Here is a 14,766-nt window from a genome sequence, read left to right as displayed (position 1 = left end):
AAAAAATGGTGCAGTTCACTAATTTCGGTTACTCCATTACTTTTTATTTCTGTAAGTTCCTGGGACCACTATGCATGTCAATTTATATTTAATATGAAATGAATTTTTATTGCAGTATACATATGTGGGAGTCACTTATAAGTATTTCCAAGTCACTGCATCTTCTGAAAGCTACTTAAGGTGACATTTCTCTACTTTCTTATAGATTTTTTTTGTTTCTCTGAAGCAATTGATGTAAGTCTGGCTCTACACAACTCAATATTTAAGTAAATCAATGGCTTTTCGTGTACAGCTAGACATTTTACTGAAGCAACTGAGGCAGTGCCACAGCACTGAATCAAAGTATTTCATATTGTGTTATTGTACTCTGTGAAATTTAACACTTCAATTGGACTGACAGCATCAGAAAGAGTTTAAAAGTTACCTGGCAATGTAGCGCTTCCCCATGTACCTGAACTGGTGGAGACACACCCTGCAGGAACACAAAGAAGACCAGAATCCTTCTTAAATTGTGGGTATACTGTATGGGGGTCTGGATCAAAGGTCACTTTAAAATTGTGCATGTTGCCATCCACGCTGCCACATTTTACATTTACTCTTTTTTTAGTAGCAATGGCTAAAAACTGTAGGCTGCTAAACTAATGGCTTATGGCTAATTGCTAAGGCCCAAAAGCAGAGGCCACTCTGGATTAAGCTCCCAGGCCTAGCTGTTGGAAATGCCCGATGCCTCTGGTGATGTCAGTGGGAGAATGTCACCTGGAAGAGGGGACTTACTCTATAAGCGTGAAGAAATCCATCAGCTCAGCAGAGCTGGCCTTGTTCCAGTAGGTGAACAAAGCATCTGTGGGGAAAAAAGGAAGTTAGAAAGATAGAGGCACACCCTTCTGACAAATCAGATGTAGTTAAATGGATTTTCATTGAACCTAGAAGCATTTCTGAAAGGAAATTCAATATGAACATTTAAGTGCTGTGTGGTCTGGGTGAGGCTAATGAGGAGGTTTGAGGTGATGAGGTGGTGTGGGGTGATGAGGAGGTGTGAAGTGATGAGGAGGTGTGGAGTGATGAGGTGGTGTGGGGTGATGAGGAGGTGTGAAGTGATAAGGAGGTGTGAAGTGATGAGCTGGTGTGGGGTGATGAGGAGGTGTGGAGTGATGAGGTGGGTGTGGGGTGATGTGGGGTAATGTGTGGTGGGGGTCAGTGTGGGGTGATGAGGTGGTGTGGGGTGGTGTGAGGTGGTTTGAGGTGGAAGGTGATGAGGTGGTGGGTGGTGTTGGGTGATGAGATGGTGTGTGGTGATGAGGTGGTGGGCAGTATGTGGTGATGCGGTGGTGTTGGGTGATGAGGTGGCAGTGGCAGCCTACCTTCAGACATGCTCTTGAGCACGTGCAGGAAGCACATGAGCAGGCTCTTGACCTCGGCCTGCTCCAGCCTTTCACAGCGCAGGATGCTGCTCCCCAGGGCTGAGGTAGGCTGGTTCTGGTGGGGGGGGGGGGGGTCAGAATCAGGGCATAACAGAGAGAAAGGAACTCCCCACACCAAACACACAAACACACACCTGCAGGGAGAGCTCCCCTGAAACAAAGCTGATCTCACTCAATAATAATAATAATAATTATTCTTATTATTATTATAAAAATATTATTTTTTAGGTTAAATTGATTGGAATACCAGGAACCCCATTTCTCGTGACATACAGGTTCATAGACAAGGCCTTTCTGTGTGGAGTTTGCATGCTCTCCTATGTCTGCCGGGTACTGCAGTCTCCTCCAATGAAACACTCCAAACACTTGCAGTAGGGTGAGTGGAGATTTATATATTGCTTTCACACAGGACACTGAGAGCACAAAGCACTTAGATATTACTCTCTAATGAATGTCTCTCGGCCTCCTACTGTAGTTAGGCGATATTGCTCTGTCGCTCAAATGAGTCTAAATCACTCCGAGTTTATCTCTCTCTAATCAATCATTGACAGGATGCACCACATTTGTGCAACTGTGTGTCCATTTGGACCCTGGTCAAACAAGAGCCTGAAGTGCTCACACAAACAGCATAAGGTAGATAGAGGTAAATATATCATGGAAATGAACATCTTTTCCATTGTAGTCAGAACTAAAGAACACAAGACGCCAAGAAAGAGTAGGAACTGTCAGGGTACGTTGCGTCTTTAAGGAAAATCAGATTGTACTCCACACAAGCCAAACTGCAACAGAAAAGCACAGCCAAACTCCAACAGCTGTGGCTCTGAGTAACTCAAGACGAGCAGCAGGAGATTGGCATCGCTTTACACTCTGCAGTCCATCCTCAGTGGAAATCTCTCATGTGTGACCCAAGTTCAATTCACAAAGTGCATAATGAGCAGGTACTCAACACTAATTTACACTACTTATTTAAATTCATCCAGTAATCATACTTGATGTTTGAATCAAAAACGGAATCTGTTATGCATCTTAATGATACTCATAACTGGGTTACACACTTCAGGTTTTCACACAGTTTGAGTTTCCACTAGTCTAAATCGCTAAAGGCTCCAATAACATCACCAACTGCATGTGTCAAACACAATACAGTGCAGAAGCTAGAGCTTTGTGAAGTGAAACTACAAGAAGAAAAACAAAAACACATTGAGGGTGTCGTTTTAACGTCTCTCTTCAGCAGTACTTCAAGACCAGACACTAAATCTAAAAACTGATTGTAATTTCTGCTTTGTGTTAAATGTAGGAAATCATGGACGTATTTACCCAAGACACCCCCAGAATGAGCTGAGTTTGAGAGTGAGAAAGAGAGAGAGAGCTGGAGGAGCTGCTGAGGTGAGGGGCATGGTCCAGGTATAGGTATGCCTCCTGAGGTTAGCACGGGCGTGAACATGCTACCCTTCTCACAGTGAGCAGCAGCAAGCCCATGAAGCCAGACGTACTGTTTCATGGTGGCGCCAGCCAATCACAGGCCCCGCAGAGACAATGGAACCTCAGCACAGTCAATCGCACAGGCCCCCTCCCAAACCATGGGTACGGGGGCAGAGAGGGGACAGAAAGCGCGTTGCTGTACTTGCAGCACCAGGCTGACGGGCACGGCGTTCCCTGGCAGAGCGGGCACCGTGAGCAGGGAGAAGTCCACGGTCATGTGCTTGGGGCGGGCGGAGGGCGCCGAGTCTTCCGTTTGGGAAAAGAAGCAGAGCACGTTGGCCGAGTGCCTCCGGGCAAACCTGGCTCTCTGGGGGCGGTGGTGAGGAGAGGCCGGAGCAGGGCGGGGTTAGTGGTGCAGGGAAAGGGTTAGAGGAGGCGGCTCAGGGATATAGCCCCACGGGCAGGACAAAAACACGCACCTCTGGCGTTCAACACACACTGGCTTAGTGGCGCAGTGCTGGTACGAGAACGGCCTTGGGTTGTCATGGTGCATTTTCATTAGTTTATTAGCCACACACCTCCCCTTGTAATAGCAGTGAAATCCAATGTGTTTACATTTCAGTTCTTGGAAAACCTGAAAGGTTGCTGTAATGATCACTAAGTAAACACGTACATAGATAAGCAAGTAAGTAAGTAACTAAATACATAAAGGGAAATGACATCACAGCTGCTGACATCACAGCCTCTTTATCCAAACGGCCTCCTGTGTGATGCTTTCATACAGCACAGAACACCGGAAATTGTAGAACCCTGCCCTCCAAAGCCAGTTCTGGTCTGAGTGAGGCAGGTCAATGGGAGTGCAAGGGTCAGAGGTCAGAGGCATGGCAGAGGTCAGGGGTCAGGGTTCAGGGGCAGGGCAGAGGTAAGGGTTCAGAGGCAGGGCAGAGGTCAGGTTTCAGGCGTCAGAGGCAGTACCTTCTCCAGGGAGCAGGCCTTTTCGCTGCTCCTCTCGGCGAGGCTGTTCCCGGAGTCAGTGCTGATGAGGGAGCCGCGGGAGTCGGTGTGGCGCACAGAGTTAATGTTGGGAGTGGAGGAGGCGTGAGGAGAGGCTGCAGGAGGGACGCAGTGTGAGGCCGTGATGAACAAACACACACATACACACGCATGCACACACACACACACACACCCTTACACGTACACACGCACACACACAAACTAAAAAACACCCTTACACACAGACTCACATAGGCTAACACACAGACATTTGCTGTGATACATATGATACAAACATTCGCTAAAACATATTTACATTAATTTAAAGCAGCTAAAGGAGTGAGCATTTCTCACACACCTGTGCCAGAGATCACTCCAAACAAGTCCTTATGCAGGCTGCTGTTCTCCAGGCTGCCCCCTGCTTTCTGTGGGGTCACCAGGGAGCCGGATAGGATAGAGTCCTCTCTCCCATTCTGAGCCCGAGAAGAGAAACACCATGAGCTTCATGCTTTGCCGCTGTATTTCCATACACGACCACTAGGGGCCAGCCTTACACTGTAGGAATGATCCAGGACAGGTATAATTGTATATATGGCCAGTAGGGATCAGGCTTACATTGTTGGACAAGCTGATGGGGAAAGGGGAGACTTCCCTCACGTTGAGCCGATGGACGTTCTCCTGCAGCAGGCCAAACAGAGGCAGGTAGAGAGTGGCCAGCCTGGCCTGCTGGCTCTGGGAAACGACAAAACACCACAGCAAAATCCACTAATTAACATCCCTCCAGTCATTAATGCACACCATTATTACTGCAGTATATCTCACAAGTAATACATGATCTCATTCATACATCCCACAATTAACAGGCTGTCAATAAAATATCCCGCTGGTAATACAGTGTCCAACTGTTACAATAAGAGTATCTCGCGGCACATGCCTGCCCACTTGCAGCGCTGCATGTCAGTATTGGGGTGCTGTGTCTGTCAGTATAGGGGCACTATATGAATACAGTATAATGGGGCGCTGTGTAAATTAAAAGTTGCTGTTTGTTACAGTTCTGGGAGTTGTGCGTTAGTATTGAGGGTCTCTGCCTGCTACATGCAAGTACTGGAGGTTGTGTGAGAGTATTAGAGTGCTGTGTGTGAATATGGGGGGTGATGTGTGTGAGTATGGGGTCGTGTGTGTGAGTTTGGGGTGGTGTGTGTGAGTTTGGGGTGGTGTGTGTGAGTACGGAGTGCTGTGTGTGAGTTTGGGGTGGTGTGTGTGAGTATGGAGTGGTGTGTGTGAGTTTGGGGTGGTGTGTGTGAGTTTGGGGTGATGTGTGTGAGTTTGGGGTGGTGTGTGTGAGTACGGAGTGCTGTGTGTGAGTTTGGGGTGATGTGTGTGAGTTTGGGGTGGTGTGTGTGAGTACGGAGTGCTGTGTGTGAGTTTGGGGTGGTGTGTGTGAGTATGGGGTGGTGTGTGTGAGTATGGAGTGGTATTTGTGAGTTTGGGGGTGTGTGGGTGAGTATGGGGTGGTGTGTGTGAGTACGGAGTGCTGTGTGAGTTTGGGGTGATGTGTTGAGTTTGGGGTGTGTGTGAGTACGGAGTGCTGTGTGTGAGTTGGGTGGTGTTTGAGTTTGGGTGGTGTGTGGAGTACGGAGGCGTGTGTGAGTTTGGGGTGATGGTGTGAGTTTGGGGTGGTGTGTGTGAGTACTGGAGTGCTGTGTGGAGTTGGGGTGATGTGTGTGAGTTTGGGGTGGTGTGTGTGAGTACGGAGTGCTGTGTGTGAGTTTGGGGTGGTGTGTGTGAGTATGGGGTGGTGTGTGTGAGTATGGAGTGGTATTTGTGAGTTTGGGGTGGTGTGTGTGAGTTTGGGGTGGTGTGTGTGAGTACGGAGTGCTGTGTGTGAGTTTGGGGTGATGTGTGTGAGTTTGGGGTGGTGTGTGTGAGTACGGAGTGCTGTGTGTGAGTTTGGGGTGGTGTGTGTGAGTATGGGGTGGTGTGTGTGAGTATGGGGTGGTGTGTGTGAGTACGGAGTGCTGTGTGTGAGTTTGGGGTGGTGTGTGTGAGTATGGGGTGGTGTGTGTGAGTTTGGGGTGCTGAGTGACGGTACGGGGGCTCTACCTTGGAGGCGTATCGGTCATCGAAGGTGTGCTTAATCATCAGGTTCTTCAGCACTTGGATGGCGATCTGCCGGATCTCCCGGAACTCCTGCAGGGCTCCGCACACCTCTCTCAGCAGAAGCCCAACCAGGAAGTGGTTCTTACAGAAGTCATCTGTCAGCGAGTAGTCTAACTGCAGATCTGAGAGAGAGAGAGAAACAAAGTGACACACCCTTCTGACAAATCAGATTTAATAAAGTGGAGAGAGATGAGCGAGGGGTCCGCCGCCCCCTACTGCCCCTCCTCAGCGTGCACTCCCCATTACACACGACTTTTACTGTTTCAAACTCACACTGTCATCACCAATTCAAGGCCAAATCTGTTCTGGACTTTTGTCCTATACCACTGGTGTACTCTGTCATTACTCAATGGCTGTAAGTTATTATAGTACTTTACTCTTTTTCAAGAATTACTCAGTGGTCTTAGGACGCTATCGCAGTACTCCACTGCTGTGCTCTAATCTACCATTACAATGACCATACTGTACTATACCACTACTCCACTGCTAGGTCTTCAAGAATGTGTAGAGCTGGGTTTGATCCAGACACTTTTTAAGTTGCTGAATCATCTCCTATTAAAAGCCATCTTCAGAATTCTTTAATTAATCTGAGATTAACATGCAATATCTGTTCCCATTGGATCACTGGAAAGGTACAAAGCTCTAAAACTCGTTAGGAACACTTGAGTGAACAGTAGGCTGACCTGCAAATCTAAACACGTGACTCCTACAGTAAGTCAACATTTGGCTTTGGAAAATGAACAGGCCCAATCTTCCGTAAAAGGCTGTCTTAAAGTTTATATTTAAAATAAGGACCTGAACACCTGAAAGGGCTCTAAGACCAGGTATCTTTCTGTGTGCTTGTGTAGATCGTTTAGCCTCTGTCCTGGTCTTGTGAGGGCCACCACTGCAGTTTCCATTCTAAAGGCTGGTAAAGTGAGTCTTCCGGATCTGTACCAGATAATGTGTGCTATTGTCGAAACGGCACTGATATGCAGTCAAAATCAGTAAAGAATTTGCTTTAATCTGGGTTTAATCATCTAAAATGATTAGGCAGAGAGATTAACGGCACACAAGTGCACTCATTGTCCGGTATGGGGTTACAGTACAGCCAAATCCACAAGGCAGACAAAACAGAATTTAAACCCAATTCCGATTAGGCGATGGCTGGAATGAGCTTTTGATGAATGATTGTGACATGTGATCTAAACAGTGTACAATGTAGCACAAAGGAACAAAAAAAAATGTAAAAACTAAAATAAGCAACAGAAACTACTCACTCAGACACAGCGAACATAAGGAAAGCACTAAATAAGCAGGCTAGTACTGCAGCACACGGTATTTGGTGCAAGTAAAACACAAATCTAATCACAGCAATCACTCAGAAAAAAGCCCTCTGAAATAACATTGGTAGCCACGCAAACCGTCCACCTCGTATGGGCTGTAATTGGTTTGAGCTCACATGTGAATGTGAACAACGCCTCTGAGAAAACATTTTCTTTCACTCACATTGTTTGGTACGAAAGATTGGGGGTACTGCTCACTCCGGGAGGATTACTGTCACATGATTATTAGTCTGCTGACAGTGCATTTGACTGGAAGGATGAAAATATATTTACTCATTTTAATTTGTGCTTTTCCTCAAAAATGAATAATTTAATCTCGCTGAGAGCAGGATCTCCAGCACAGTTCAGACCTTCTTCCCCCATAACGGACCTGGCGTGTGTCACACACACACACACTCACCTCGCTCACACACACACACACACACACACACACACACAGGAAATAAGGACTAAGTTAATTATGTTCAAATAATTATATCCTTTATAGATATCCATAATTAGGTCCCTGAGTATGACCTCACAGGAGAATCAGCCAATTACAATCCACGTTGATGGAAACCAATTCAATCATTTAAGATTTAGTAATGAGTGAGTGTGACAGATTAGTCATTCCACACCAGATACAAAATGACAGAGGATTGAGTAATTGAATTAGGAGGGCAAATCCATTCATTCCTTGCGGTATCCAAGAGGAGAAGCCAAATCGAGACGTCTCAGGACAGTAAACGCAAGCAGCACGCCTCACACCTACCTACTGGACCGTCATGTGACTCCACGCTGGGAGACAGAAAAGCTAATTCACCAGGAAAGAAAAGGGGAACAACAAAATACAAACAAATAAAAAACAAACAAAAAAGTGCCAGTCAAAAGAGCAGTAGCTGAAAATGAAGAATATTAATGCACAGAAACCCCTGCAGTCCAGTATCTGCACAGGAGAGAGCATGTAGATGAGCTACAGTATACACATCTCACTCTGAGTAGAGAGACTGCAGAGGCGACTCATAACAGCTACAATCGGAGTAACACAGGACATGTTGCTATGACAATATCCATAGCATCTCAGGGTATTTAGATAATAGTAATATCTGCAGGTTAAAGCAACTGACATGTTACTGTGGCAATGCCTACAGGCTGAATCCCAGGGCATGTTGCTATGGTAACATCTGTAGTTTGAAGCACAGGGCATGTTGCTATGGAAATATCTACAGTTTGAAGCACAGAACATGTTGCTATGGTAACGTCCTTTAACCAAGGGAGGGTTATCCTCAAAAGAGGCCAAATTCCAGTATCGCCTTCACACACGTGGGGGCAGAATAGCTCATTTAAATCTTCTGGGTGTGTTCTGGCACCAGAGTTTAGAATCAAGTGGGAGGAGCTCAAGCAGAGTGACAGGTAATACCGTGGATCAAAAAAACACCCCCCACAGACCAGTGCTGTTCACTCCTGCCACACCCTCCTACACCCTGACCCCAGTCAGCTCAGACTGTTTGCTCAAACGTTACTGGAGGACCTGACAGCACTTTTGCCCATCGTTAGGGTGCCCTACAGAGTGTTTAAACATTGATGGGGTTACCTGAACTGAACTGCTGATGCTGAGCAGGAGACTTAACCTGCTGTGCCGTCACTTAATAACGGTAGCGAATGGAGGAGAGTGTGGGAGGTGCACAGGTGAGAGGGAGAGGGTTCTTTACCTTGAAACCTCTGTATTCTCCCCTTCCCAAAAGGCATGGGCAGGTTCAGAGGGATGTAGTGTTCGTGGTTACACACCACGCGCAGGAACTCAAACTTTAACTCGTACAGAGTCTGAAAGAGAGGGAGAGAATGTGGGGGCTCCATCAGGGCACTGATACACACTCTGCCCATGTCAATTACATTCTCACACACCACACACTTCAAGAATTTCTGCAGCTGCATACTGATGCTGTTCTGTGGAAGTGACTTCAAGGGTATGGCATTAAAACTCAGAGTAACTACATCAGATATTGGATGTTCCATTGTTCATGAGATCACCAATAAATTCTATTGTGTCACACTTTCATAGATAATGAGCGGTTAAGCATAACTGTGAAGTAATTTCACTCTTTTAATAATGTAGATTCCTTATTGTTTGAAACTTCCAGAGCTTATAGTATGGCAAATACTACTTGACTGATTGACTAGAGAATAATGCTGAATAATACTGAATATACAGTACGACTGGTAAATTAATTCATATGAAATCTGCTGCCAAACTACCTTGGAGTCTCCTGGCAGGAAGCAGTTGACGTAGTTGTTGATCTGCTTGAAGACAAAGCCTCTGTCCATGAAGGTGAAGCAGCGCTGTGGGAAAGCAGAGCAAATTAAGATAAATTAAAGCAGGTAAACTGGATTAAGGCAGGTAAAAAGGATGAAACCAGGTAAACTATATTAAGGCAGATAAACTGGATTAAGACAGGTAATCTACACTAAACCAGGTAAAATAGACTAAAACAGGACAACTAGATTAAGCCAGGTAAACAGAATTAAAACAGGTAAACTAGATTAAGACAGATAAACTGGATTAAGACAAACTATATTAAGACAAGTAAACTGGATTAACACAGATGTAAACTAAATTAAAGCCCAACCTTGATGAAGACGGCGAGGCTGTGGTTGGCATTGCGGGCAGCGTCCAGGTTGCCCTTGTACCTCTGGGTGATGTGCGGCATCAGCATGGTAACCAGCGTCTCCACTGTGTGATGGAACGAGGCTGAGAAACGCTGGTTTCTGGACAGCTGACAGACGGGGCTCCAGTTAACTTTCAGAAAATGGCAAATCCTTATCTCTGACAGTGTACTTAAGAGAGATGATCTGAGATAGTGAGAGTAATACAGCTGTCACTGAGTTTAGCTACTGATTACAGTACTGTGGGCTATGGTTCACATTATTAACATGATATAAAGTTTGTTGGGTATTACAGTATTACAGCACAATAAATTGTGAAGACGCAGTAAAATGTACGACTTACCCTGACCTTGGAGCTCTCTATTAGATACTGGGCCATGGACTTCACTAGAGCCTCAAAGAAATACCAGGAGTACTGAAAAACACACAGAAGAATTAAAACACACACACACACACACACACACACACACACACACACATTAACTGGTCAAATCTGGCACCACTCACAGAGGTACATACTGCAATGCAATGCAGTTATGCATTATGTTCATAACATAATGTTCACCTTGTAACAATCCCATACATAAATTCTGCATAGAATGCTGTTTCTCTCATACAGAACTCCCACCAAAGCACGAAAGAAGAATTTTGTTCTGAATACCGATGAAATATAATGTTTATTTTAAAATCGTCAGTAATCTGCTGAAGGGCTTAAAGTATTTCAAACAGAGCTGTCTGAGGCTCGGGGAGCAGGCGTTACCTTGAGCAGCTTGTTGCTGGTGAGGAAGTCCGTAGAGGGCTTGAGGATGGTGGTCATGGCTTTGGCCAGCTCCTCGTGCACCGTCCTGAAGCTGGAGGCCGAGTACGGCTCCGTCTTAAACACGTACTGCAGGGAAGGAGCACAGGAACACACACACACACACACACACACACACACACACGCACGCACGCACGCACACGGGAGATGTGTTTTAAATCTGACGGGGTAGTATGGGACGGGCTGGGGTGCAGTGGGGAGAATGCAGCACTGCGCAGCAGCGACTGCGCTTACCTTCATGTAGGAGCGCAGGCAGTGCTCCAGGCCCTCCTCGTGGCACAGGGAGACCATGTGGATCATGACCCTGCGAGGGCAGGAGAGTGACCGGGGTCAGGGGTCAGAGGTCACAGGTGTGAGACAGGAGGGTGAATCACAGATTGTCTATAACCCAAACAGACTGTGGGAAAGGGTTTGGGGGGGGTTGGGGTAGGGGGGCAACTCACTTGGTGACGTTGACAGCTATGTCCTCATGGGTGGCGCTGGCGTCCTCATAGGTGGAGCTGGTCAGAATGCAGAACAGCTGGTTGAGGATGGAGGGCAGGAAGTTGATCATCACATGACTCTCCATGGCATGCAGACTCTGTGGAGGGGGGGAGGGGGGGCAAAAGTAAGTAGTCTCATTTATTGACTGATCTATTCACCTCCTTTTACTCCTCCATCTGACTGCGCCTCCTGCTTCACCTTCAGGAACTTGACCAGCTCCCCCCCGGCCCCCTCCTCCGCAGGCTCCACGCTCTGGCAGTGGTGGAAGAAATTGTGCAGATGCTGGTCCTGAGGGAATGGGGGGAAAAAGGCAGATTTTTCATTCATTTTCTATTTCTGTTGCTTTTGTAGTCTTTATTCCAGGGTGCTTATGTGGCTGATGCTTTACACAAAGCTGGGTATGTACTGAAGGGGCTCTTGTTAAATGTTAAATTATTATAATAGTGCCCCACGCAATATTACATCCAAGTACTCAAAACCTGGTCCTGATAACTGAGTGCTGCTTGACTGCCTCGCCTCTGAACATTTAATGGCGTCTCGTCTCCCACTAGACATAAAGCAGTCTAATCTGAAAAAGGTATTGGGTAGATTATGCTATTTTAAGTACCTCAGAATTCCTGCCCTACCCTGGGGGTGTATTATGAGGAAAACCAAGCATTTTGCCAAAAGTTTCAGCTGCCATTGACGGTCGGAGAAAACATTTTTCTTCACGACAAGAGCCATCCTCTATACAGACACCCCAAAAACCCCTCTAGCATACCATCACCCCAAAAATGACATACGGCCTTATTATACTACAGCTCCGGTGTCCGTAATGTTAATGTGACCACATTGCTAATTATACCAGCTCTGATAATGCAGCGATACCGGACCAAACCCAAACTGAAACAGGTGCACAGTAAGGGACACGTGACTCAGTCCCAGAGATATCACTCACCTGAGTGTAGACAGTGGAAACCAGGTGAGTGGACACCTTGAACAAAGGTTTTCCCCCGTCCACCCACTTCACTTCAGCACCCGAATGCTGTCATTGACAAGGAAGGACACCAGTAAATAAACATCTAATGCTGCATCTATCTTCAGCAGCAAATAGATACCAAAATGCCAATGGACAACCTCATCTTAGAGAAGGACTTGTATTACTCCACAATGGATTGACATGCATTTGGCTCATGCATTTGTCAGACTTGATTGAAACTTGTCCAAATGTCCAAATGACTTCTGCTACATATTCTGATCTGTGCCCATTGAAATAAAGATTCAGAAAGTCCCCATTTAATCGTCACTCAATAAATAAGGTTCATCTGTCTGATCTTTCTGTACAAAATTAGTCAGCAGATAAACGGCAGTTGTGCTCACAGTTACAGGACGTTAGCTGATAAGCTAATGACCTTTGAGTGACCCTGAGAGGCAAACCAGGCAATGACCACAGAACCGACTCGAAGAATGCGTGTGCACACCATTGCACACCTGTACACTCCTGTACACTCCTGTACACACACACACACAGGAACACACACACACACACACACACGGACACAGGGACACACACACACACAAGCCCCCCCCTCCCCCCCCCCGGCACCTCCACAGGTGATCGTTACCTTGCCAGCGCCTTCCTGGGAGCTCAGGTACCCAGCAGGCAGGTTGGCCGACACGGGGACCTGCTGCTCACTCATGATCACCCTGCCGTCCTTCAGTAAGGGGAGCCAGGCGTACCCCACTGCACACGAGGGCACAGGACAGTCATTTATCTGTTTTCATCAACAATCTCTTGAATTTGCCCAATTGTATAAGATATTTAGCCAAATTTGTGTGTGATTCAGTTGGTTATTATCAGACACACCACTCTACCTGAAGGATAAATTGCCTACAACGGATAAGAAAATGCAACTTCGTTTTTGTTTTTTTATTTGCTTGCACATGAATGCTGGTTAAATGAACATGACACATAAATAAGCATCTGCTATTATTTCAGCATGTGAATATGCATGAATGAACTTATTCAACCAGCCGTTTCCAAAGTATTTATTACCAACAAATTTGATTTCAGATGTATTCTTCAATTCGGACACTAACAATAACACAGACAATATGAAGCGACAAATTTGTTTCACTAATCTACGAAAATATTTCTTAATTATCCCATGTGAATTCTTGCTGTATACGCTCAGACAACAGACACATTTGGAATATAGAATTATAGTGCATTGTTATGTACATGTATATTATGAGATGTTAACTCTGATCTAATTTTGCTGATTACATATTAACTGCTATGTCACATAAGCGCTGGTATCCTGTGCATTAAACTACTCATAGCCTATTTGAAACTTACAAGCTATTTTTCAACTTTAAATGGACTGACCCTGTGTAAGATCTGTGATTGGCTATGGGACTACTTGTTAAAAATAACACTTATGACGGGCGATATGTCCAATCTAGTTTGCTCATCACTTTCTCGACTTTTCAGATACTTCCGGGAAGGAAAAGAGTGGTGGGGAACTGGAGAAAAGTGGCAAAAGCACTGGGACACACTCATGAAGTGACATGTGCCAACGGAAGACACAGGAAGTGACATATGGGAAGTGAGGCTGGAGACCTACCCTGGGTCTCCACCTGCTCCTTCCTCTTGGTGCTGGCCTTGCTGCTGGTGTCACAGCTCACGTGGTAGAAGGAGAAGAGCAGGTGGTGCTTCTCATGAAGCTGGATGGGGAGCTCGATCTTCACCTGAGAGACGAGTCACAGACAATCAGATACAAACACCTCAGCCTTTCAACATACACATAGCTGCTAACAATACAAACACACACACACACACACACACACATACTCGTGCCTGTACTCACACACACAGCTGCTAACAAGCTTAACATACATGTGCAGCAACTGTAACAGCACACATAGCCACTAATGATCCAAGACACAGGTAAACATATTTGCTCAGATATAATTGTGGCTTCTAGTCCAGTCACTCTTAAATACATGTTTCTCTGACTCACCCCCTTCCTAACACACATAAAGAGTTTCCCTAACTCAACCCTAAAACATTGGCACAATGACTGGGCTTTCAGGCATACGGGTGACCTCAACACAGGAGTCACTCACACTCCAATAAACATTCTGTTGTTCTCCAAATAACAAATCTGCAGTAAAGGACAAAGAACAAATCTGAATCTTCATTTCAGCACCCACTCTGTTCATACATTTCCACTTCATACCCCAGCTGGGTCAAGGAGGACAGGTGGCTGTTGCAACAGGTTCAGCTTAAACGTGGTTCCACTCACCTCATCATAAAACTCTGGGTTCTGTTGGTGGTGCAGTACCGTAGCAAAGGCATTTTTGGCAAATAGGGGTCCCCCGGGACGGCCATATATACACTGCAGTGTCACAGAAACACAAAGGATTATTAAAAATTAAATAATAAGCAACAGTTTTTTAAATCTAATTTAGCATTCAGAACGTGTCTTGTAGTCCACAAAGCAGAAGTACCAAATTAGAT

At 45.8% G+C, this 14,766-nt stretch overlaps 1 protein-coding gene across 5 annotated transcripts in view; it reads right to left on the bottom strand.

Annotated features, from left to right (window-relative positions):
* LOC135240905 (dedicator of cytokinesis protein 9-like) overlaps window positions 1-14,766 on the bottom strand; it is a 75,357-nt gene that overhangs the window by 19,810 nt on the left and 40,781 nt on the right. For 3 of the 5 annotated variants that reach the window (XM_064310942.1, XM_064310939.1, XM_064310941.1), the window contains exons 19-38: window positions 14,552-14,644; window positions 13,871-13,994; window positions 12,869-12,987; window positions 12,202-12,288; window positions 11,463-11,552; window positions 11,225-11,361; window positions 11,016-11,085; window positions 10,725-10,850; window positions 10,308-10,379; window positions 9,928-10,074; window positions 9,557-9,640; window positions 9,013-9,124; window positions 8,073-8,114; window positions 5,940-6,118; window positions 4,452-4,568; window positions 4,195-4,309; window positions 3,819-3,952; window positions 1,362-1,476; window positions 775-841; window positions 425-472 (exon numbers count right to left, since the gene is read on the bottom strand). In XM_064310942.1, the coding sequence (XP_064167012.1) occupies window positions 425-472; window positions 775-841; window positions 1,362-1,476; window positions 3,819-3,952; window positions 4,195-4,309; window positions 4,452-4,568; window positions 5,940-6,118; window positions 8,073-8,114; window positions 9,013-9,124; window positions 9,557-9,640; window positions 9,928-10,074; window positions 10,308-10,379; window positions 10,725-10,850; window positions 11,016-11,085; window positions 11,225-11,361; window positions 11,463-11,552; window positions 12,202-12,288; window positions 12,869-12,987; window positions 13,871-13,994; window positions 14,552-14,644 (2,078 nt within the window). The remainder of the gene's footprint in view (window positions 1-424; window positions 473-774; window positions 842-1,361; window positions 1,477-3,818; window positions 3,953-4,194; window positions 4,310-4,451; window positions 4,569-5,939; window positions 6,119-8,072; window positions 8,115-9,012; window positions 9,125-9,556; window positions 9,641-9,927; window positions 10,075-10,307; window positions 10,380-10,724; window positions 10,851-11,015; window positions 11,086-11,224; window positions 11,362-11,462; window positions 11,553-12,201; window positions 12,289-12,868; window positions 12,988-13,870; window positions 13,995-14,551; window positions 14,645-14,766) is intronic. The other 2 variants (XM_064310943.1, XM_064310940.1) reach the window with 1 other exon arrangement.

The sequence above is a fragment of the Anguilla rostrata genome, chromosome 15, assembly GCF_018555375.3.
Source record: "Anguilla rostrata isolate EN2019 chromosome 15, ASM1855537v3, whole genome shotgun sequence".
NCBI lineage: Eukaryota > Metazoa > Chordata > Actinopteri > Anguilliformes > Anguillidae > Anguilla > Anguilla rostrata.
Note: the sequence above shows the minus strand (reverse complement) of the source record. Positions and strands in the feature narration are given on the sequence as shown.